Here is a 24624-nt window from a genome sequence, read left to right as displayed (position 1 = left end):
GGGAGAGGAGAGGGGAGAGGGAGAGAGAGAGAGAGAGAGAGAGAGAGAGAGAGAGAGAGAGAGAGAGAGGTGGGAGAGGGAGAGAGGGAGAGGAGAGGGGAGAGGAAGAGAGAGAGAGAGAGAGAGAGAAGAGGGGGGGTGGGAGAGGGAGAGAGAGGAGAGAGAGGGGGAGGGAGAGGGAGAGAGAGAGAGAGAAGAGGGAGGGAGAGAGAGAGAAAGAGAAGAGAGGGGTGGAGAGAGGGGAGAGGGGAGAGAGAGGGAGAGGGAGAGGAGGGGGTGAGGGAGAGGGAGAGGGAGAGAGAGGGATGCCGAGGGATTGAGAACATGGGGGGAAGGGAGAGGTAGAGGGAGAGAGAGAGAGAGAGAGAGAGAGAGAAGAGGGGGGAGGGAGAGGGAGAGGGGGGTGGGAGAGAGAGAGAGAGAGAGAGAGAGAGAGAGACCTTGTCTGTGCTTCCTTCGAGAGGAGAGCACGATACACTAAATGTGTCTCTCATATGTTCAATCATCATTATATGTATATAAACATATCTATATAAAAATGTCATATTATACACATATCTATATATCTATATAACTTCATATGAATATACACATCTTACTACCTATTACATCTATTATATGCAATATACACATATTATACATAGAATATAATATACACTAGCGCGTACGTGCTGTTCTATAGTAAAGCTAGCAGTCCCGCGTCTGTTTCATGGGAAACACGCGCGTACGTGCTCTTACACTATAACTACCCCCGTATGCGCTATAAACCCCCATACGTACCCCGTACACGCTTTAGACTTTTTAGGCTTGGAAATAGGCCTGGATGACAAAGCTACGGATTGGAAGTTGTGATTTCCCTCCATTTCTCTCATTTTGATGTGTTTTATTTTATCAACTTGGTTTATCGACTTTGTCATCATCAGGTTTACACTTCATAAAGTGGGTATTTCTAAAATTGCCACCATATTTTCACCCATCTACTGAGCTTTCTAACCATATAATTTTTTTTCAATTTGAACAACAATAACATATTATTATTGAATTTCTTTTACTAGTGTCTCCATAGTTCTCACAGACATAGGTGCACCATTTTTTGAATAACTTTTGATATACGTATCCAAATTTTAAAAAAATTATATATTATTGTAGTGCACTTGATTCTTTACAATTTAAAAAAAAAAATTGTATTTTCGATTTGTTTAGTGCAACTTATGCTTCGTACACGAACAAGTACCGAATTTTCAGAATGTGCTTGATTGGAAAAATTATAAAAAAAAAATACTTACCAAAAAATTACAAAAAAATACACATCTTCTAGTGCTCACTCTTAACTATCTTTCTGCCAAAGGATTTGTCAAAATACTAAATCTAACTATGACTTTTTTGATGTGCACGTCAGACACTATGTTATGTTTTTCAGAAGAAAAAAAAGGGTCAGTTTTTCGTGCGCGAAGGATTTGACCCCCTTAATCTTATCCAATTTTGAAAAATTTTAGTAGTTTGGAAACTAGATTTAGAGTACTACAATTTTTGTTTTTTTATTATCTTCATATCTTGAGTGGATGACTTTCAAATTTTGCCTCTAAGTTCAGGTTCACCTGATTTCAGAAAAAAAGTGTCCACTTATACCCCCCTTTTTGACCACCATCTTTGTGCACTTACCATGTAACTGTATGCTAATAAATGACAGGAAAAGATGACAATTGGTATCAATAGGGCAAAGATAAGGCTTCATGTATAGAAGCATGAGTAGATGAGAGTAAATGAAGATGGATAAAGATGAACCAAACTTAACACAAAAATGTGCAATATACCACTATATAATCATATTAATATTCTTTGAAAATAAACCCAAAATCAAATGATAATGAACATACATATGAACCAGTAGCGGTATAGTATGATAGTTAAATTATGATGATCTTGTTCTTGCCATCAAAATTCAAACCTCACTAGAATGTTATTGCTCAATTTTTAAAAGGAAATGAGGTACCCAACTTGTGACCTCGTCAATTTATGACTCCCAGTAAAAAAATATTCACCCCTTCTTCAAAAAAAGCATATGTTCAACCATTTCATCATGACAATAGCATTACTAACTAATCTATCTCCTATCATACCTCCTACAATTACATGTGAAACTCCTTCCCACTATAAGCAATCGATTCATTACCTATAACGCACTGGTTGTTGAGTTGATCCAATAACTCCACGTTAAGTATTGCCTGAATGGTGTAAAAATTGTCAAACCAGGGCTCCAACTAAAATATTTCTTGTTGGTGGAAAACGAGTCAAGAAACACAAGAGGTGACTTTGTAACAACCAGTTTCAACATGCAGCAGATGCGTTTCTGTTAGTGTGTTACTTCAGGAACTAACTAAAGTGGCAAAACAGTAAGAAGAGAATGATTTTGCAGCTTATTTTGTTTTTAGTTAATGTTTCTCACCTACATATCACTCTTTGTATCACCAACCTTTGTAGTTTCATTAAATAGTCAATATAATCACTCACTCTTTTGTGTTGATAAAATGAATCTTTGGTTTATTTTATATTTCTTTTGTAAAAAATATTTTTTCGATAATTAAGAAAGAGTCTTAAATTACACAGGAAGCAATATATTAAGCCTAGAAAATGTCAATCAATTCTAAGTGTTTAACACTTACAAGTCTAAAAGAACTTAGTGTGTGCTATTTAAGCCATCCGTTAAGAAAACTATAAAACCTAGATCCGAAACGTTAAAACACAACGTTTAATCATCCATACAATGAAGTTTTCTTAGAAAACAAGTTAAGTGATGATAAATTGACATGAACTCCTGTTCTCCAATGATGCGTATGAAATCTCATGTTCATGAAGATATAAGAAAATCGTGCATACACAGCAATGGAGATGCTCTTTATAAAGCCCACTTTAACAGATTGACATGATGGATCAAAGACACCGGGGAACAAATTTATATAAAAAATCCTGCTCATACTTCAAACAGGAAAATATAATAATCAGTTGATTGAGCAGGGTGGATCCCACTTTGCTTGGCCTTTAAGTTCTATCAACATCAACAAACTTTATCTCCACTTCACCATGGACTATCCTTAGATTTACCTACTAAAAAGTCTCAATTCAGTATAATATAAGAATAAATAAAGGTGTCGGTTTGAAATGTAAATGCAAATCAATAACCATTATGACACTGCCATGACATCCTTTCATGTCCACTATAGAAGTGCAGAAAACTGCAAATGTGGTTCTTAAAGCTGTGTTGTAATTATAAGAAATCTTCTCCTACCCACTATATCTAATTCTTTAGCACTAAGGCTGGGCCTATGTTGAGATCTGCTACTGGTTCTCCTAGTCCTGTCCAAGCAATGACATCATGGCAAGATTTTGTGGAAAAGCAGCTCATGGTGGAGCTCTCTAATGGTTCAAGGCTTTCCTCGGCTGCCATTGTTGGTCAGGATGGCCTTCTCTGGGCTCGATCTCATACCTTCCCTCCTGTGAGTACATTTGTTTTTAGGGTTATCTGATTCTCATACTATTTTATTTACTTCTTAAGAAACTATATTTGCTTTTCTCTTAAAAGTTACAAAGAGAGGAACAACTACCTAGGAGCTGTGGTTCAGAGGTAAAAATTTAAGAAGTTTTTGCATGAAATCCATTGTGCATGAGGAGAAGCTCAGTTTTTTTTTCAGTTTTTGTATGTAAACAACATTCTTAGTTGAGGACCAGTGATCCAGAGGCTTCCGAGGATGATCCAGAGTAAGTTCAAGGTGATAGAATTGAGAAATAACGAAAATCTAATTTTCTGGGATTTTTTAAGTTTTAGTAAATCACATTTTTGGAGGTCTTAGAAGCGGAACTTAGGATCAAAAATGTCGATGGTCCCTAGCTTAACTCGATAGCCAAAGGCATCGTGTTAAGAGACTGAAATTGGATCTCTTTGAGACCTTTCCAATGGTGTAAGCAGTTCTGAACTCCAAGTTCCGAGCTAAAAGTTAAGGCCCAACCAAGTTGGGGTACCTCAATTCTTTTTTTTTCTGAAAATTTGTAGTTTGTTTGTTATTTTATTTTGCAAAAATTCTTCATTTTGAATCTGTTGGATTCCAGAAACTATTGGAATTCCATATTGATGTTTAAAACTCAGTTTTGGATAAGATAATAGAACTTTTGATGCATACAATTCTAGTTTTCGAATTTTTGCTATTGTCCATCTTTTAAACAATACTTACAGATTTCAGCTTACCTTATATTGTTAACGAATTCCTTACTAAATTCAGATCAATCAATTTTTTTAAGAATGTGCATGAGATATTTTTTATCTTTAGTTATCTTGACACAATCTTAATGTGTCAAGACTTCTATTTATTGAGGTTATAGCTTCACTATTTCTAATGCATTAGTGCATCAAAGGAACTGACTAGCCGTTTCCATATGAAATTGGGATTTATATTTTTAATCGTTTATATATAGACATGTATTTACTATAAAAATAAAAAATAAAAAACTAATAGGGAGTCTTTGATAAGGAATATAACATATAATTCTTATTGTTTGTAGGTAATTCCAGAAGAAATAGTGAAGATAATGAAAGGTTTTGAAGATTCTGGAGAGATGGGAGAATTCGGTATCCATGTGGGAGGAATTAAGTACATTTTTATTCAAGGTGATCCAGGGCAAGTTATCCGAGGAAGGAAGGTAAGCAGAATATATTGAATGAAGATGAAAATGTGGAGATAATTTGGATGAATAAAAGTGGTGTGTGTATGTCAGGTGCACGGTGGAATAACGATAAAGAAGACACGAAGGGCCCTTGTGATGGGAATATATGAAGAGCCAGTGGCACCAAGTGAATGCAATATGGTTGTAGAGAAGCTTGGAGACTATCTTATTGAACAAGGAATATAAATCAACCGTTCATTGTTCCAAAATCTTATATGAATTTATTTAAATTCATATTAAAGATTATGGAGACTCTGTTATACTGATATGTTTGAAAAAAGTAAAACCTTAATACATGTAGTTTAGAACAAAATCTTAATACATGTAGCTTAGAACAAAATGACTTATATGTTATGTTAGAATGTTTAGCTTTAAAATAATGGTATGGTTTAGAAAATGTTTAGGGTTCATTTATACATTTAATTTAGAAAAAAAGGAAATAATTTGTGGATATCTATTTTCAAGTTTTTAATGCAATCAAACAATGGTATAAACATTTTTTTCTAAATAACAAATATGATATATAAACTAAAACACATTTGAATCTTTCTTATATGTAACTTAAAACAAAGATAAAATTTGTAAAATTATATCTTTAAGATTATTTACACAACAAAATTAAATAAATTAATTAAAAAATCTTTAAATTTAATTGTACAATATAACAAGGACATGGATACTTCTAAATAATAGAGATTAGTGTAATCAAAGACAATGATCTTCCATTAAAGAAGGAAATAGTAACTTCTAGTTGAAGGAGAGAGTGATTTTGCTTATTTTGTATCTTCAAATTTTGGAGTTTCTTTTAAATAGTTAATATAAAGATAAATTTGTGGGTATTTGTCTTCAAGTTTCTTTATGTAATCAAACAATACCATAAAAAATTCACCTCTAACTCACAAATGTGATATATGTTAGAATATATTTAAATCTTTTTATATGTAACTTAAAATAAGAATAAAATCTATGAATTTGTTTTTAATTATTTGCACAAATAAGAAAAAAGTTAAAAAGTGTATTTTTAAATTTATTTGTACAATATAACAATAACATGGATATTTACTTCTAAATAAGGCATGTAGTATAAGTTAGAACAAATTTGAGTCTCTCTAATACATATAGCTAAGGATAAAATTTGTAGATATATATCTTAATCTTATTTATGAAATCAACTCATGGCATGGATATTTAATTTTCAATAGAATATGGTAGAGGGATAAGAGCATTGTATGCAATCTGGTGATGTTTATACAATATAGATTATTTCAACAAAATACACCAATTGATTTACTTATACTATGAACTTGATCATTGGAGGATAATGAAATATTTTGCCTATTAAAATATGGTTCAAATTACTATATTATTATCTAAAATATCTTATAAGTTATCTATTTTAGGAATGTGGCATTCATGAAAACAAAAAAATGAGAAAATAAATCTAGATAAGATGAGATTGTAGAGGAGAGATATATAAACTTTTTCCTTCATGATCGTATATTATATCAAAGTAATTTTATGAGAAAAAAAATTGTTACTTTAAGTTAATATTTCCTCGTAAAAATATATTTTGAAGTCAACAAACACTTCTTAGTGTTACAGACAATCTTGGAGTAGTTTGGAATCGTTGAACACACCATGAAACTAAGAGGGGGGCCAAGGGGCGGGGGGCGAATATGTCTAAACCTCAAAATACTTAATTTCTAATCTTCAAAATTCAAACCACAATTATATAGTCACAATGGTAGGAAATCATGAAAGCACAAAGCACAACAAACACATGAACACTAGAATCACGTGGAAAACCCTAAGCAAGGAAAAACTACGGTGAGAATCACACTCATAATATGAATATAATTTATTACAATGATGTCTCTGGAATACACTGCCCCTAAGAGGACTTGCAAGACTAAGGCACACAACCTTAGGGAAAGATACAAATGACTTGCAGAATTGAGACACACTATCTCAAGGCAAGATACAGTAAGTTGTCAAAAGACACACTATCTTTTGACAGAGAAAGGAATAATAGAATTGAAAAGAACAAGATCTCCTGGTCATGAAATTGTTCTTGAACTACTATGTCAAATGACCAAGATCATGGAAAACACATCTAACTTCAAACAATATCTCAAAACACAGTCACACTAAAGATGTCATCATCAAAGTTCTTAACAACTAACTCTTGCTCATCTTCAACACCAAATCTGCTTGCAAATCATTCACATCTATTTCTTCTCAATTCACGCACATCCCATACTTTCACTCACACATTTTTACTCTTTTATAGACAATATTAATCATTAAAACCCTTAACTAGGTTGGCCACAGACAAAATAAATAACATTACATAAATTCAACCACCTACACCTAAAATATCAATTCTGGTCCACTCTAGGAGATAGAGAGGATCCAAATGCATCACAACACATCCTTCCCAAATGATTCTAATGAACTGCATGCCAATACATCTATCAAGGTTGGCATCAAATGAAATGTAACATTAAATTTAAAGCACATTAACTAGATGGCCCAAAAACTATCCTCCAATGCAAATTGATGAATACTAAGAGGGGGGGTGAATTAGTATACCAAAAGATACTATACTCAATCTCTTAAACAGTTTAGCAAATAACCGGTGCAACAAATTCACTAATAAACCAGTTAAGATAAATGCAAACCAAATAGCAAACAAAGCATTCACCTACAAAAGCACAATCACCATAACATAAGATATTTGACGTGGAAACCCAAATGGGAAAAAACCACGGTGAGCAAAAACTCACAAGTAACTATCTGCAAAATAGTAACCAGACCGGTTAAGGTCATACAATGTTCTTCACCAGAATAGATCCTGTTAGGAATCTAGATCTCTGTTAGGAGATAAGTCATGTTAAAGACTACCTTGTTAAAGGATTTTAGATCCACAGTTGTGAACCACCTTGTTAGAGAATTTACAAAGGCTTTGTTGGGCCTACCCGGTTAAGGGTTTCAGACTTGTCGAAGATATTAGTAATCAACAAGTGAATGATCTAGACAATAGCACTATATGCTTAATTATATTCTTGACAACTCATTGTTAATGCATTTCAGCATTACTTCAGTCTTCAATATCTCCACACTCTATCTCTTCACACAGACCTAAACTTCTCTGCAATGATCACACATAACCTTTTCTATTCTATCTCTCATGCTCTATCTCATACCTGCAAACCCTAGACATGATGTCCTTATAAAGGAATCTGATTTCATGTCGATCTAATAGAATTAGACTACAAGTTCCTAGGTTCAGTGCATCTAGACACATTTGGTAACACGACACAAAATCACCGCCAAAGTGTCAGTGGATGATAACTCATCACACATTACAGTAATATTATTTGGTAACTCATCACAGAGTAATACCGGTTAATACAATATACCGATTATTGGTTGTCAAAAATGAAGACTGGTAGATCGTAGTGTTCCGATCAAAATTTAACTACCGCTTGGTTCCTTCGTACCGCTTAAGCTCCTCGAACCACTTGGGATCCTTGTACCGCTTGGGGTCTTCATACTGTTTTTGGTCTTCATACAATCTGTGACCGGTAAACTATTTTCTACAAAACACCGATAGCCTAAAGACTATACATTCAATAATACACAATATCGGTTGGAGCAATTACCGGTTGAGCATAACTCATACATCAAGAAAGTGTGTGTCCTTCAATGACAATCAAAACATCATCAAAATGCCAACAATCTCCCTCTTTGGCATTGATGGCAACACTTAGGAAAATTTTGACATCTAAGTGTTTTACAACAAAAATGCCATAATCAAAATTACTCCCCCTAAGCATATACACTACCCCTTTTGCAAAGATTACAATGTACACTACTCCCCAAAGTGGTAACATGAAAGTACATGAAATGGTAACATTCACCAAAATTTTAATGTACACTACTCCCCCTTTGCCAACAATGACAAAGTAATGAAAAGTAACCCCTTTATGCTTATATAAAAATAGAGTATATGTTCATGACAATAAGGAATGAAATTTCTCAAAAACATATTTAAAGTCCTACACAAAAGTTTTCATGGCCAATGTCCATGACTCAAGTAATGAGGTAGCAACCTCACTTTCCGTCTTCATCTGGAATGTCAGTTCTTCCATTGCATCAATGGTACTCATCTCTTGAGTTACCATGATAGCTTCTAGGTTGAGAAAACATTTCTAAAGAATCTACAGTCTTAGCAATAGGAGCAGTTGAAGCTCCAGCGAATATTTAGTCTGGTTGCTGATCTCTGAGTCCATCTTGGTAGTTTGATACTGATAACGATGAATGGTTTGTCCATAGGTAGTGAATGAATCATATGGCATCTTGAAATTGTTGATATATGCCTATAACTCTTATTGGAGTTGATCTTTCTATTTAAGCACATCGTCACAAAATAAATGGGGTTGGCAGATTTTAATCAATAGTAATTTACCTTAACCCATAGAAACATTGATATCATTCTGTTGTTTCAGTAGTTGTGTATGCAGTTCATTCATTTGCTTGACTAAGGCAGTATTAAGTTCCTTTTCATGGTTCTTCTTTGAAGTTGCTTCAGCAAAATCTTCCAAGCATTGTACCTAGTCCTCCACTATGGTACAAAGGAGTTTGTGCTTAGATAGATAGGAATTGGTATTGGGGAGGTTGGTATCGGGAATTAGACTGGTAAGGGTGTCAACTGCAGTTTGTATGACATCCTGTTCTTTCTTCCTTCGCAATTCTTCTTGTCTCTCCTATGCAAGTTTGATGCTTCGTAGTAGTTCAGACTCATCTACTAATTGAGTCAGACTTGCAAGAGTTCAATCAATAGGATTGGTGGTATCAACCTATTTGGTTTGATCATTGGTTGCCTTAGGAATCTGCCCTCCTTCTTTTGTTTTGATCTTTGCTTGTTTGTTCTTCTCTGCTTCCTTCTCCTCTTCTGCTCTTTTCTTATCCTCTTCTTTGTTCTTTTGCTCCTCTTCTTGTTTTTTCTTCTCTTCCTCCTTCTTCCTTTCTTCTTCCTTCCTCTTGTCTTCTTATTTCTTCTTCTCTTCTTCTTTTCTCTTATCTTCTTCTCTCTTCTTCTCTTCCTCTTTCTTCTTTTCTTCCTCTTTCTTCTTCTATACCTCTTTTCTCTTATCTTTCTCTTTCTTTTTCTCTTCCTCTTTTCTCTTGTCTTCCTCTTTCTTTTTCTCTGACTCTTTCCTCTTGATTTCTTCTTGCCTTGCTTTTTCCTCTTGCTCTTTCTCCACTTTCTCTTTGTCCTGTTTCTCTTTCTCATCTTGTTCTTTGTCAGGAGTGACATCCTCAATATCTAATGCATCAACATCAATAGTGTCAATTTGTTCTATCACTCTTTCACCTTGACTGTCAAATACCTCATCCGGTTGGCCTGAGGATAGGTCAGGTTCTTGATTAGCCTGTCTAGCAGCTTTAGATACTCGGTGCATATTGACAGCAGATTTCACATGTATATGTGTGTCCTTTTCCACTTCAAAGGATTTCCCTTCTAGTAGCCTGAGTCTTCTCCTTCTCATGAAGAAGATGCCTTTGTTCTTATCCATTATTTCAAATAATTCAGAATTTGAAGCATCAGGAAAATATTGTGCAAAAATTTTCTCCTTGATCTCCTGTTCTTTTTCAATGGCAATGTGCCATTTGTTATCCAAAGAATTATACAAAGAATCTGGTGTTACCAATCTAATCTCAGATGGTGACCGCTCATTAATACATAAGTATTTAATGACTTGCTATTCTATCTCTTCTTTCTCATTATCATTAAAATCATCAAAATATTCTTTTAAATCATCAAGAACTTTTCTCTGAATATTTTTTATTGTCCTTTGACAATATATTATTGGTTTATAAGAGGCAATATAATTATTTACCGATGCAGAAGTTGCAGGTACATTACCGGTAGACTTCGCCTTTTTGCTTGATTGCCTTGTCTTCTTTGTTTGAATCTCTGGTTCAGTGTCCTCTAACTCCAGTGAGTGAGTCTTGGATTTCCGCTTCCTCTTGAATACCTTTGCTAGAATAATCTCAGGTTTCTTCTTAGCTGGTGACCGCTTGGTCACTTTCGGACTGGCAGAGGTAACCGGTGCAAATACCGATGGCACTGCTTTGCCCTTTTTTTGTTTTGGTTCTTCAATCGGTGTGACCCTTTCCATGTAGGTACCGGTTCTCTTTTTCTTTGCATCCAGTGGTGAGGCAACTAGGGTAGAGGCATACCCGATCAACATGTCATTCACCATTTCATACCCCATAGGGTCAAATACTTCCTTTCTCAGTTCCACCACTTCCATTATGTAGTCATCTATCCTTATTGGGAAGTAGATGTCATCTTCATACTTCTTCACAATATCATTAGATATCCTCATTCTCTAGCTCATATTCCATTTGAATTCATCAAAATACTTATTTAAAACCTCAGGATATCCAGTTCCTACTACTTGTAGACTTTCCTTAATTTGTCTGGAAACCGGTAGGTCAGCAAACCATTGAACATCACCTACTCCAGGGAAATAACCTTGAAAGTAGAAGAATAAACTGACCAGAAGTTGGCCAAACCTGAACCTTAGAGAATTGTCTTGTTTCATGGACTTCAGATTCAACAGCAATTGCTTCTATAGGTAGGTACATAGGTCAAATTTAGTGTCTTCCTTGATCATCCTGTAGGAAGCATTCAAGGCAGCAGCAGGGACAGAGTTCATTCTACTGGCATAAAATATCCGGTAAACAATCACCATGCAAGCATATTTTACCAGATCATCAAATATGGTGTTGATGGTCATCGCCCATTGTGTCTTCCTTGATCATCCTGTAGGAAGCATTCAAGGCAACAACAAGGATAGAGTTCATTCTACTGGCATAAAATATCTAGTAACCAATCACCATGCAAGCATATTTTACCAGATCATCAAATATTGTGTTGATGGTCATTGCCCGTTGGTCACTCACTGAACCGGTGAGCTTTGTCATTTCAATTTTGGTGACCTTTCGTACAGCTGGTACCTCTCCAATATTGTAGAAACTAGTGACGGCATAAATTGCTTCTGGTGTGATGTCATGGGTCCGCTCGAGATACATCTTGTCACCATGCACTCTGCTAAGGATGATGTGAATATGTTCTTCTATGAACTCTTCTAGAAAATATACTGCATTGTGCAGTTTCATCTTCTCAAGGATACTATACTCAGGTTTGATCTTCTTGTCATGCCCACAGAATAGACTTAGCTGGGAATGAATCACTAGGGATCCTAGGTCTTCCAATTTACAGTCTATATATCTTGAAATATCTCCCTCAACAATAACTCCGGCAGGTATTTGAGATAGGGCATTGTATTTCATTTTCTTTTGAAGAAATTTGGCTAAATCTACAGGTACACTAGAACTAGAGTGCGATGCAGAAGCCATGATCAAATGATAAGAAATAATTTCGGAAAATACCTTCACAAACTAGAGTTTAGGTTTTCCAATGTCGCGCACAAAACACAACTTCAGTTGCAAGTTCACCGCTTAGAGTTCTTCACTGATTGCTTGAAATGGTTGCAAGATTTTGCACAAGATTTCGTCAACTACTAGACAAATCACTCTGGTTGCTCTGCTCTTGAAAAATTCTTCTTTCGAAAACAGATAAGTGAAAATGATGACAAAAACCCTTTTAAACAAATTCTCACCTACCATAATAAATGCATCACCACTAGGGTACAAACCCTAATTTTGCCTTTTACCGCTTCAAATCTTTTGTCGATTGATAGGTAACATATACCGGTTAAGGTCTTTATCGATATAAATCGGGGGTTCAAAATATTTCACCGATATGTTCCCCCTAAGCTTTTCTTAAGCTCAGTTTGCCAGTTCAAAGACTTCCACACTAGGTGCAGAAACAGGTTCATTTTGTGACTCTTCTTTTGATTTCTTTTTCCATGTTTTGTTCATTTCCACTTGAGCAATTTCAACATCAATCTTCCCTTCTAGAGTGATCGGTATATCATCCGATAGGTTCTTTCTCAGTCTGCAAGTTCTAGCAGTGTGTCTCGATTTGTTGCAATGATAGCATACCATTTTAGGTATTCTCCATGGTCCATTATTCATACTTCCATTCTTTCTTCTGCATGTTACAACAGTGTGACTGCTACCACAATAGATCAAACAAGTTGCTCTCCAACTAGTTTTCGCTTGATAACCACCTGACCGATGGTCATAGGTATTGTACCGGTTGGGATTCCAATTCACAGAAGGTTCTGGGATAACTCCTTGAGTCCTTGGAGAATATCTCCCAGTGTTGTGCAAAATAGACCTACATTCTAATGCTCTATGCCCAAACTTGTTGCATACATAACAGTTTCCATTGAATCTATTGGATCTAGGTATACTATTTTGAAAATAAGGAAATTGTTGTAGGCCTTGCTTCTACACACATTGGCAGTATGTCCTTCTTTGAGACAATGAAAGCAAACAGGTTTAAATTTTTGCTTACCTTTATCCTTGGATGTTGGTTGCTTCTTTGATGCTTCAGCTTTTGTTCCAGAGGTCTCACCTTCCTCATACCCAGAGAAACCAAGTCCAGTGGTATTCTTTATTGGCTTTGCCAATTCTAGCTTTTTCTCTAGCTTAGCAGTACTCTAATTGAATTTGGCAAGTATCTCCTTTGACTCAGTAAGTTCCTTGAAAATAGAAGCATTGGATTCCATCAAGGTTGCATTCTTAGAAATAGCCATGTTTTGTTCACCTTGCATTTCTTCTTTTTCCACTTTACTCTCCTAGAGATGAGTGGTAAGGGTATTGATTTCTTGCTTCAGCTTGGAGATCTCATGATCTTTGTCTTTTACCAAATCTTCTTCTTTCCTTTTGTTCTCAAGCTCTTGACACATTCTGATACTTAGTCCTTCCAACTCCTTTCTCAGATTGGCTTTAGATTCATTCAGTTTTTCAACTTCTTCAACTAGGGCATCCATGTCAGCTCCATCAGAAGAGCTATTTTTCAGTAAGTTCCATCAATTTTTCAGCATGCTCTCTTCTTTTGGCCAAAGAGGCTTTATACTTGACTTTTATTTCATCATAGACTCTCTCTGTATGAGTGAGACGATGAGTAAGTTCCCTCACACTGTATTCCCCCATATCTCCTTCCAAGTGGTTAGACTTATAGAAAGGTTGGCTCTGATACAAATTGAAGAATACTAAGAGGGGGGTGAATTAGTATACCAAAAAATACTATACTCAATCTCTTAAACAGTTTAGCAGATAACCGATGCAACAGATTCACTAATAAACCAGTTAAGATAAATGTAAACCAAATAGAAAACAAAGCATTCACCCACAAAAGCACAATCACCATAACACAAGATATTTGACATGGAAACCCAAATGGGAAAAACCATGGTGAGCAAAAACTCACAAGTAACTATCTGTAGAATAGTAACCAGACTGGTTAAGGTCATACCATGTTCTTCACCGGAACAGATCCTGTTAGTAATCTAGATCTCTATTAGGAGATAAGTCTTGTTAAAGACTACCTAGTTAAAGGATTTCAGATCCACAGTTGTGAACCACCTTGTTAGAGGATTTACAAAGGCTTTGCTGGGCCTGCCCGATTAAGGGTTTCAGACTTGTCGAAGATATTAGTAATCAACAAGTGAATGCTCTAGACAATAGCACAGTATGCTTAATTAGATCCTTGACAGCTCATTGTTAATGCATTTCAGCATTACTTCAGTCTTCAATATCTCCACACTCTATCTCTTCACACAGACCTAAACTTCTCTGCAATGATCACACATAACCTTTTCTATTCTATCTCTCATACTCTATCTCATACCTGCAAACCCTAGACATGATTTCCTTATAAAGGAATCTAATTTCATGTCAGTCCAATAGAATTAGACTACAAGTTCCTAGGTTCAGTGCATCTAGACACATTTGATAATATGGTACAAAATCACCGCCAAAGTGTCAGTGGATGATAACTCATCACACATTACAGTAATACCAGTTGGTAACTCATCATAGAGTAATACTGGTTAATACAATATACCGATTATCAGTTGTCAAAAATGAAGACTAGTAGATCGTAGTGCTTCGATCAGAAGTTAACTACCGCTTGGTTCCTTTGTACCGCTTGAGTTCCTCAAATCTCTTGGGATCCTCGTACCACTTGGGGTCTTCATACCACTTGCGGTCTTCATACAATCTATGACTGGTAAACCATTTTTTTCAAAACATCAATAGTCTAAAGACTATACATTCAATAATACATAATACCGGTTGAGCATAACTCATATATCAAGAAAGTGTGTGTCCATCAATGGCAATCAAAACATCATCAAAATGCCAACACAAATTACATAATGTGGGTCTCCACATGCCATGGTGAGACCCAAAACACTAATTAAACTCATTATCTAGAGAAAACTCATACATAAAGAATATGATACAAGTAGGATACACCACCACAGTTAAGACAAAACCAAACTATTAGAATGTTGTCATTGATGCTTTTGTGATCTAGCAACATGATTCTTGTATACTCCGGTATGAGTCTAACAAGCTTTAATATACATTTGGATCCAGCATATATCTTTTTGGTCTGCATTGCTCCGTACTACTAGATATTCCCGTAAGGTTTTGGAAATAGGTCTCGATTTTGGTCTAAAGTTTATATTCAAGATTTTAGAGGATAATGTGTTGTTGCAGCACAGTTATGGGTCCAATAAGAGTATGCCTTGTTTACTGCCATAGTGCAGTGTGAAGGTTTTGGTCCAATCTTCTCCAAAAAAGATGACAATATGTCAGTTTTGGTGATTGGACACCTATTCCTTGGATCGCGGAGAAGTGTTCGAATCAAGGAACATTGAGAGGGGGGTGAATCAATGTTTTGCAAATTTTAACTTTATTTATCTATTCATTCAACCACTTAATGCATTGAACCAAAAGAAAGATGCAAGAACACAAAGAAGTCAACCACAACACCATAACACACATATTTTATATGTGGAAAACCCAGTCAAGGGAAAAACCACGATGGGGATGAGACCCACAAGATGAGTATACTCAAATATAAAGTTATACAATGTAATGCACATGCATTCAGGCACACTGCGTAGAGCTCACTGCTCAAAACAAAGAAGGGCTACAACTCAGGGAAGGATCATTGCCTTACAAATGGATTACAACAAATCACTCAAGTACATGAACTTAATAATAGTATCTACAAATGCCTGATTATAGTTCAGGTTAAGCTCATTACACAAAATTTTCATATACTACCCTATACTACACTATTCCACTATTCAGCTCTGATCCAAAGCATAAGTCTCAAATGTATCCATGTGCAACTATGCTCATTCGATCACCAACACCTTTAGCATTCACCACTCATACTAAAATGATCAAATATATCACTTATATATATCTACAACAAGATATTAAATCAACCACATGTCAACCTCAAGAACACTTAGCATATGATGAAATGTGTACATACTGCCGACTAAATCCAAAATCAAAATACCAATACAAACCAAAACAATTGTCCATGTGCTACCAAGACCATCTAACTATTGGAATCAAGGAATACTAAGAGGGGGAGGTAAATCAGTGTTCTACCAGTAAATAAATTTTCAAACTTATTCTCAGACCACTGGAAGCTAATGCAAGAAAGTAAAATACAGAAACACGAGATAATCAACCACAAAATCATAACACCGGGATTTTTTACATGGAAACCCAGAAAGGGAAAAAACACGATGGGATTTGAACCCACAATATTATTCCACTATGGCTAGTAGCAAAACAATATTACATAAGGGGAATGCACTTTCATTTAGGTATACTATTGAGATTTCAAAACACTGAGAGGGGGAGTGAATCAGTGTTCTACCAGATTGGAGAATTTTAACCTTATTAATACAACAACTCAGAAACTAGTAAACATAAAAGCATATAACAATAAGCAATAATGCATCCACAAAGATAAATACCATAACACCATATATTTATACGTGGAAAACCTCAAAGAGGAAAAACCATGGTGGGATTGGAGACCCACAATATCTATCCACTAATCAGATTAAATATTACAATAAGGGGTCTGCACATGCAGAAAGGCCAACAACCTAGAGAACACTGCTCATCACAAAAGGAGTCTCACTAACTACAGAAAACATCAGACAACAATCTGAAATGAAGACCGAACTGCAAGTATAGCATCTCCCAAGCCTGAGTATAGTTTCGGTTAAGCTCAATACCAGAGGCCTTAAACCTCTTTCACAAACCCAATTCGATCACCTATGATTGACCAAATCCTCTGCATGAATGATTACAACATTGTTTGCATCATCCCATACCATGCATGATCTAGTATAATCTACAAAGAGATCTTACATCATATTTATACCAACCCACGACCTAAACAATTAGGTCGGCCACCTAAAAGATAATACAATAAATTCATAAATTAAGCCTATAATATAATGATCAACCAAGTTAGATTAGGCCGAAAACAATGTAAAGAAATCCTTAAATCCCGTTGGTGATGCATCAGGAACATCCTCCAACACGTTACAGAAACCGATCCATAACCTAGATAACATTGTAATACCCTAAAAATGGTCATCTAAACCATGGGCCCCTAATCTCGACAACGTCACCAAGGTCCTAACCAAAGGCAATTAAATAATTCTTGAGCACATAATTAATTCTAAAATCATCAAATGTCACATGGCAAAATTAATCAACCAATATTAATTAAATATTTATTTAATTAATTAAATCATTCCAAGAAAATCATTTTAAACAATTATCTTATTTATTTTAATTAAATATCTTTTTCATATTTAATTAAATAAATCAATTTACCATTTAATCATCAAAAAGAGGAATTAATTTAATTAAATAAATCAATTTGCCATCAAATCTTCAAAAAAGGAAACAAATCAAGAAAGAGGAATTGGAAATTATGAGCACAAATCTTCAAAAATGGAAATAAATGAAAAAAGGAATTAATTGACCAAAAAAGAATTAAAAATTTGAGAAAAGAAATCAATTGGAGATAATCTTGAAAAACAAATTAAAAATTGATGAATAATCTCAAAGAAAGCAATTAAAACAATTAAATATTAAAATTGAATGAAATAGAGAATAAATCAGTTTTTTCCTGATTTTATCTTAATTTTAGTTCAATTTCCTTTAAAACTAAGAAAAGCATCCAATCACATCAATTCATCTAGATTGTGCTTCCTCTTGGAAAATCTTGACCACTCATCATCATTTGATCTTAGCTGTTGGTTTCTTCATGAATTTTCTATAAATTCAGGTTCATCTCTCATTCAAAAGGAGGCTGGAGAATATATTGTTATTATACTATTTTTGCTCTAGGATTTTATTGAGATATTGCATATTAATTGTTTCATATTGATTAAATCATTTAGTTTAATATTGCAAAAATATTGTTAGATTAATATTGTATCCATCTAGCATTCATCATGTTCATATAGATAAAATCCTTTGTCTTGATGTTGTCTAGTCACTGGTATTGCTTATAATCTAATAGAAATCTTATACTCGCATCTTTTAGAAGGCAATGGGTCGATTTGTTATGGTTTATTATTCATTGATTATATCTTATTAACCATGCATATAATGACTTGATTGAAGTGTTGTGCTTACAGATACAAGTTCACTTTTCACACACACATTTTTGGCACCCACCATGGGGCTTGAACCCACAACTAAAAGATTTCTAATGTTTCTTGAACAAATTTAATGTTTGGTTTTTATAACTAATAAACATGTGTTAAATTTGCAAATAAAAATGTTTCTTTTTGTTTGTTCTTCTATGATAGTCAAAAATGGTCTCAGTTTGGAGAGAATAACTTTTTATTGAACCATTGGATCTAAACCAATTTTTGATATGTTTTGTAAAAGAAAGTTTTCTACATTTTCACTGAAGGGATTTATCTAAATATTTTGGGTTTGAAAGTTATGATTGACAGAGTGCAAGACTATCATTTTACTTATTCTTTTGTGACAGTGAAAAATGGTCTCAGTTTGGAGAGAATGACTTTTTATTTAACTATTGGATCTAAACAAATGTTTGATATGTTATGTAAAACCAAGTTTTATACAGGTTCACCAAAGGGATATTTCTAAATATTTTGTGTTTGAAAGTTATGATTGACAGAGTGCAGAACTATCATTTTACTCATTTTTCTATAACAATCAAAAATGGTCTCGGTTCGGAGGGAATAAATTTGTATTGAACCGTTGGATCTAACCCAAATTTTAATATGTTTTGTAAAATCAAGTTTTCCACATTTCCACTAAAGGGATCATCCAAATTAGTTTTGGTTCAAAAGTTATAAATGACAGAGTGCAGTACTATCAAAACTGTCATAACTAGGATAGTCATAAAAAATGGAAATTCTTGTTAGATTAGTTTAATTTACAGTTTGCATGATATAATTTTATTTTGATGAATTTTTTTATGTTATTTTGGAAACTAATTTTGGGCTTTTAATGTTTGCAGGATGCTTTTCAAAGAATCTATCAATCAAACATACGCCTGCCAAAGAATCAAGAAGAAAATGACTACTGACATATGGTTTTGCAAGTTGCCTAAGGAGAAATGACTAAACATTGTGTATACATTTAATATTTTCTTAGGAACTTAAATTTCTATATGGATAAAGAACAAATTTGTCTTTCGTGTTTTCTGAAAAATCTAAGAGGTAGGAGAGTATGCTCTTTTCTTTTATAGACAATCAGAAATCTAGACCCTCAAAGCTTTTTTCTAAGTTTTGAGATTTGTGTACCTTTAGCAGGCCTGTCACAGTGGGAAAAAGTAATCACCCTATGAGAATGACCCAAGTGAGTATAGCTGGACCTGAGCATTCCAACTCACTATAATAAATAGGCCTTTGGCAATTAAAGTCTCAAAGGATGGGATTATTTGAGTTTTCTCTTTGAGATCTCTCATATCGAGCATTTTGTAGGGCCTTGCGGTCTCAATCATGTTTACATGACTACAACTTGTTTCAGTACCTTGTCGGGATATAGGCCTCAATCATGCTTGCGTGACTTCAATGGGTAATTTCAAATGGAATTCCTGACTAAGAACTATAAGATAGAAGCTACCTGATTCACCTCCGAAAGTTTGATAATATTTGTGCAAGAGAGATAGTAACTCTCCCAAGACACTTGCCATATTGTGCCCCCATTAGCGTTTGGAGTTGGCTAATACGGCATTGAGAATCCATTGCGTGAGACTCAGTGGTCGTATTCTGATTAGCTATTGGGTGTGTACCTAAGTCAGCAAGAAAAGGTTTTCTTCTCTAAGCCAACTTCCATAGGGTTAGCGTGTTGTGATTGAATTATTATATATCTTGCATGTTTTCTATGTTTTCATCCCTAAAACTGAAAATGAAATACTGAAACTAAAGAAAATGAGTGAAACAATATCAAAAAATTCAGTGATAAACTCTATCCGTGTCCAAACTAGTCATTGTCAATCATTGAAACATCAATCCTTATCAAAAACTAGTAGTCGTCAGTCATTGAAACTCTGTCTGTCAGAATCCCATCTCTGTCCAATCCTCTGTTGTATGAATTCTTGATCTTGTCAGTCAAAACAGTCAAAGTTTCCCAGATCAGTCTATAACAAGCATAAAAATGGTCATCATCCTCTTGAGCATAAACAACCTTGATAGTGTACCCCTGCCATTGCGTTGCATGATTTTGTCAATCATCTCTCAGCTAGTTCAAACAACATCTTATCAAACATAAGTTAACCTAGATAACATCTTACACAGGATAGATCATTCCTGAAACCAGACCAGATCTTAGTTACTTATCCTAAATCACTACGTTAAATGAACTACTAGCTACAATTTGATCTTGACTTCTGCAACACATCTAGCTCTCAGTCATGTCGATTGTAAATGCATGTTCAAACCAGAAGCTCTTCTAAATTTTTTTTTTTGACAAAGTAAGAATCTCATTGATACCTTAGCTCCAATTCCCATGGCTACCTTTGCTCAAATATTTCAAGATATCAAGAAAGAAATATATGACATGGAAATCCAACAAAATAAATTAATGACTCCATTTGAAAAACAAATGCATGATATCAAGAGTGAGAAACTTCAAGGAATGCTAAAACAATTATATAATTTGACAATCAGATACCAACAAATAATTGATGATCAAAAGCCAAATCTCAAACAAGATCACAAAACACCTTCACCAAGACAAAAATACATATATTCCCTAGATAGACAGTTTACACCTTTGGGGCAATCTATTGAGTCAGCTTTGGAAGAGCTTATTAAGAACAATCTTATCATATTGCCTAAAAAGACCACATGGGGATGTGCAGTTTTGAGTAGTTATTGTGCATATCATAGGCATAACAAACATAAGACTTCAATGTGTATAGAATTAAAACATAAGATTCAAGATCTCCTTGATGATGGTGTCATTGAAATTGAAGATCCTAATGACTTACCTAAAGAAAAAGAAGGAACTACTTCTAAGCATGATCAAAATCATGAACCTATGTCTAGCAAAGCTCCATATGTGGCCTCTGTCCCTTCCATGATGTCTTCATCTCCTTCAAAAAATGAAATTTCTCATGTTGACCTTCAAGGGCTATCTCCTATGGAAATCCAAGTTAATGCCAATATTGATACAAGTTCCTCTAAAGATTTAAAAATCCTAGATCCTATGCCATCATGTACTCTAATTCCAATCATACCCACTCCACAAGGCCTGTTTCAAAATGCTTCCCCATCATGCCAAAATATGGAGGCCTTCCAAGAATCCCCTATGCCTATGCACAATCCTACCCCTTCCTTATAAATGGCTTCATGTCAAGAGGATAATATGGAAAATGAAAAAATAAGTCCTATCATAAATCAAGATCAAGACACCAAAACTCTCCAATCCCATCCAATGATTGAAAAAGATCCTATTTCCCTAGAATCCCATTATGATCCCATTATACCTTTCCATTTATTCCAAGATGACCCCCTTCCATCTCAAGATCAAAGAATCCTTCCAAATCTCATTCCTAATCCACTTCCTAAGAAAGATCATGATGCCTCTTACACCTTTTCAAATAATCCTATTCAAAATGAAGAGTCAAACACCCTATCCAATGGTCCTCTTCCATGTCAAGATCAAAGTATCCCTTCATCTCCTTTTCATAATCCTCCATGTTCAACTCAAGGATCCATCATGCCTACAAATCCCCTTAGTGATCCTATCATTCCTTACATTCCACCTCCATCTCATTTCCAAAGCAAAGTGTATTGTACAAGTCAAAATATTTATAAAGGCAAAGGGGTAGATCTCCACAAGCAAGAACCCCTCCATATTAAATAAAGTGTTAAAGGTCATGGCCTCAAGGACATTTCTCAAGATGTTGTTATCTCTCATAAATCCTACATTTCTCCAATTAAATCCAAATATACGCTTTCCCCGTTATCACTTCCATCCATTCTAGGTCCTTATATCCCTCCATCCCTTATGAAGGATCAACAAAGGCACACATCTTTGAGTACCTTCCATCCATCTAAAATTCCTCCATATCATTCCTATCTATCCACGCATCTCCCTCCAATCAATTTGGATGCCAAGCATAAAAGTCATAAGTCAAGTAATCCACATGTATTCAAGGATCAACATGTCCCATCTAATCGACATGTCAAAACAAAGCAAAATATGATCCAAAAAGAAAAAGAAGAATACAAAATGCCACAAAGGCCCGCAAAGAAAGAAGAAAAGTCAAAAGTTATATGGGTTCCTAAAGCACTTGTACAAGCAATGCGCTCTAAGGAACTACAAAAGCATGAAAAATCAAAAACCGTGTGGATCCCTAAGTGGCTACTTGAAGCACAAAAGTCTAAAGAAAAATCAAAATTGGCATCCAAAATTGTTGTTCCTCCATCCAAACCTTCCGAATCTATTCCTCCATCACCTCCTTCATCCATTTTGGGTTCTTATGCCCCAAAATCTGTAACCTTTTCTCCATCCAAATCTCAAAATATGACATTCACTTCTCTTCCATATGTCCACCATCCCTCAAGGCATGTGCCAATGTTGATCTTTCCAATATTTCCATCTAGCCATACACAATTATTCCAACATCTCATCCATTATCCAACACCTCTTTTTCACCCTTCCATCCCTCTTATCCAATCCTTTGCATAAATACTTACCCTAGTTTCATTTCATTATCCTGCCAACATCTTTGAGCATACATTCATAGCCATGGTCTATTGCATCTCATATTCCAAGGGTACCATTCAAAGAAGTGACACATTGGGGTCCTTCTTCCATCCCCTATCATGCCTCCATTATCTTCCAAAAGGAAAAAAAAATTAGAAAAAAAAAGTAAAGAGAAATAAATTCGTCCTTGTGTGAAAACCACTTCTTGTGGTGCCTTGGGCAAGTACCATGATGAAAACCTGGCAAACAGGCATCATGCGTAATCCATTATCCTTTTTCACTTTACGCTGGGGGCAAGTTCCATCCATGTACATCCATTTATTATCCTTCATCCTCCGTTATCCCTCATTCACTCTATCTGCCTTCATATCCCTTTTCCACTTTTGATCTTGACAAGGTTAAGGATCTTTGCAGGCTTCATGTGTCCTATCTATTACACTTGATTCAAACCCTTTAGCTCCTATCCATTGCTTGCTTACATCCTTCATTACTCCCTTTTGATCTTGATTATCATATCTGCCTCCTATCCAAATCTATCCCTTTTGCCTTGCTAGACACTAGCCTGACAAACATTAAAAAATCCTAAAAATCAGAAAAAGCCCAGAAAAAAAATCCTAAAAATCAGAAAAAGTCTAGAAAAAATCCTAAAAATCAGAAAAAGTCCTAAAAGAAATCCTAAAAATCAGGACAAGTCCTGAAGAAATCCTAAAAATTGGAAAAAGTCCTGAAGAAATTCAAAAAAAAATATAAAGAGAGAAATTTCCCTAGTGAAAACCTGGTAAATAGGCACCTTGGTAAAAAAATAAAAATTAATCTCTGCCAAGCAGGTGAAAACCTGGCAAACAGGCACCTCTTGTACTCAAGCGCTCCATCTATCAACCCAGTGTTGGCATTCCTGCTTTCTTGCATATTTGCTTTCACTTGTACATATTTCAGTCACTTTTGTGACATCCTGGTTCGTTGGAACCCTCCTGACTTGAAACCAATCACTGACCTAGTCTTAGGGTAATCGACTGATCAATTTACATGTCCTAAGCAGTATCAACCAAGTCAACCTTACATCAATGAAACCTGTTTGTCCACTCTGAGTCAGTTACCTGTCTCCTGACTAGTGAAGAGTTTTATCATTGAGTTAACAAGCAAAACAACATATCGGGAAATAATCACTAAACAGTTTGAGCTATGAATGAAAATTTTCTTTGTGTGTTGTCTTTTATATTGGTTTTTGATTATTATCACTCTAAGTAACTCGAGGAAGTCTATCTTGACTAAGAGGAGCAAGGATTGGGGGTATAATATCTTCTTTGTTTTCTACTTGTAGGAATGATTCTGATGATCTGAAAACATCTAATCAGTTGGGTGTCTGTGATAAGTGCCTTCACATTAAGGTGAAATTGCCACACATACCTCAACTCTACTTATTTGTATGCTATAGGGAGGTTCCCATCATTTCTTTGTTTGTTTTGAGGGAATTTCTTTATCATGCAATCCAGGTCCCTGTGAAATCTGTCCAAGGATATGAATGAAAAAAGGGTCATTGCTGACAAGAAAATTAATATTGCACATGAAAAGAAAGGAACTCTAATCTGCCTGCTATGTTTGTAAAATGCTCAATGATGAAAAATTAAGCTTTTCAAATCCAGTGACTAGGTTTCGGTTGCA

The 24624-nt window shown here is 35.1% G+C and overlaps 1 protein-coding gene across 1 annotated transcript; it reads left to right on the top strand.

Annotated features, from left to right (window-relative positions):
- Positions 1–3161: 3161 nt before the first annotated feature.
- On the top strand, positions 3162–5012 carry LOC131048060 (profilin-5). The gene is made up of 3 exons (XM_057981904.2): positions 3162–3494; positions 4555–4692; positions 4768–5012. Exons 1-3 carry the CDS (start codon positions 3324–3326, stop codon positions 4900–4902), a joined length of 444 nt encoding a protein of 147 aa, XP_057837887.2. The 5' UTR covers positions 3162–3323; the 3' UTR covers positions 4903–5012.
- The last annotated feature ends 19612 nt before the right edge of the window (positions 5013–24624 follow it).

This window comes from Cryptomeria japonica, chromosome 6 (genome assembly GCF_030272615.1).
Source record: "Cryptomeria japonica chromosome 6, Sugi_1.0, whole genome shotgun sequence".
Classification (NCBI taxonomy): Eukaryota; Viridiplantae; Streptophyta; class Pinopsida; order Cupressales; family Cupressaceae; genus Cryptomeria; species Cryptomeria japonica.
This window is presented reverse-complemented; position numbering and strand designations above follow the sequence as displayed.

Excerpts from the sequence above, each read along its gene's own strand:
- LOC131048060 (XM_057981904.2), top strand. The coding sequence starts at position 3,324 with ATGTTGAGATCTGCTACTGGTTCTCCTAGTCCTGTCCAAGCAATGACA. Across the intron at positions 3,495-4,554 it reads GATCTCATACCTTCCCTCCT|GTAATTCCAGAAGAAATAGT; the intron begins GTGAGTACATTT and ends TATTGTTTGTAG. Across the intron at positions 4,693-4,767 it reads AAGTTATCCGAGGAAGGAAG|GTGCACGGTGGAATAACGAT; the intron begins GTAAGCAGAATA and ends TGTGTATGTCAG.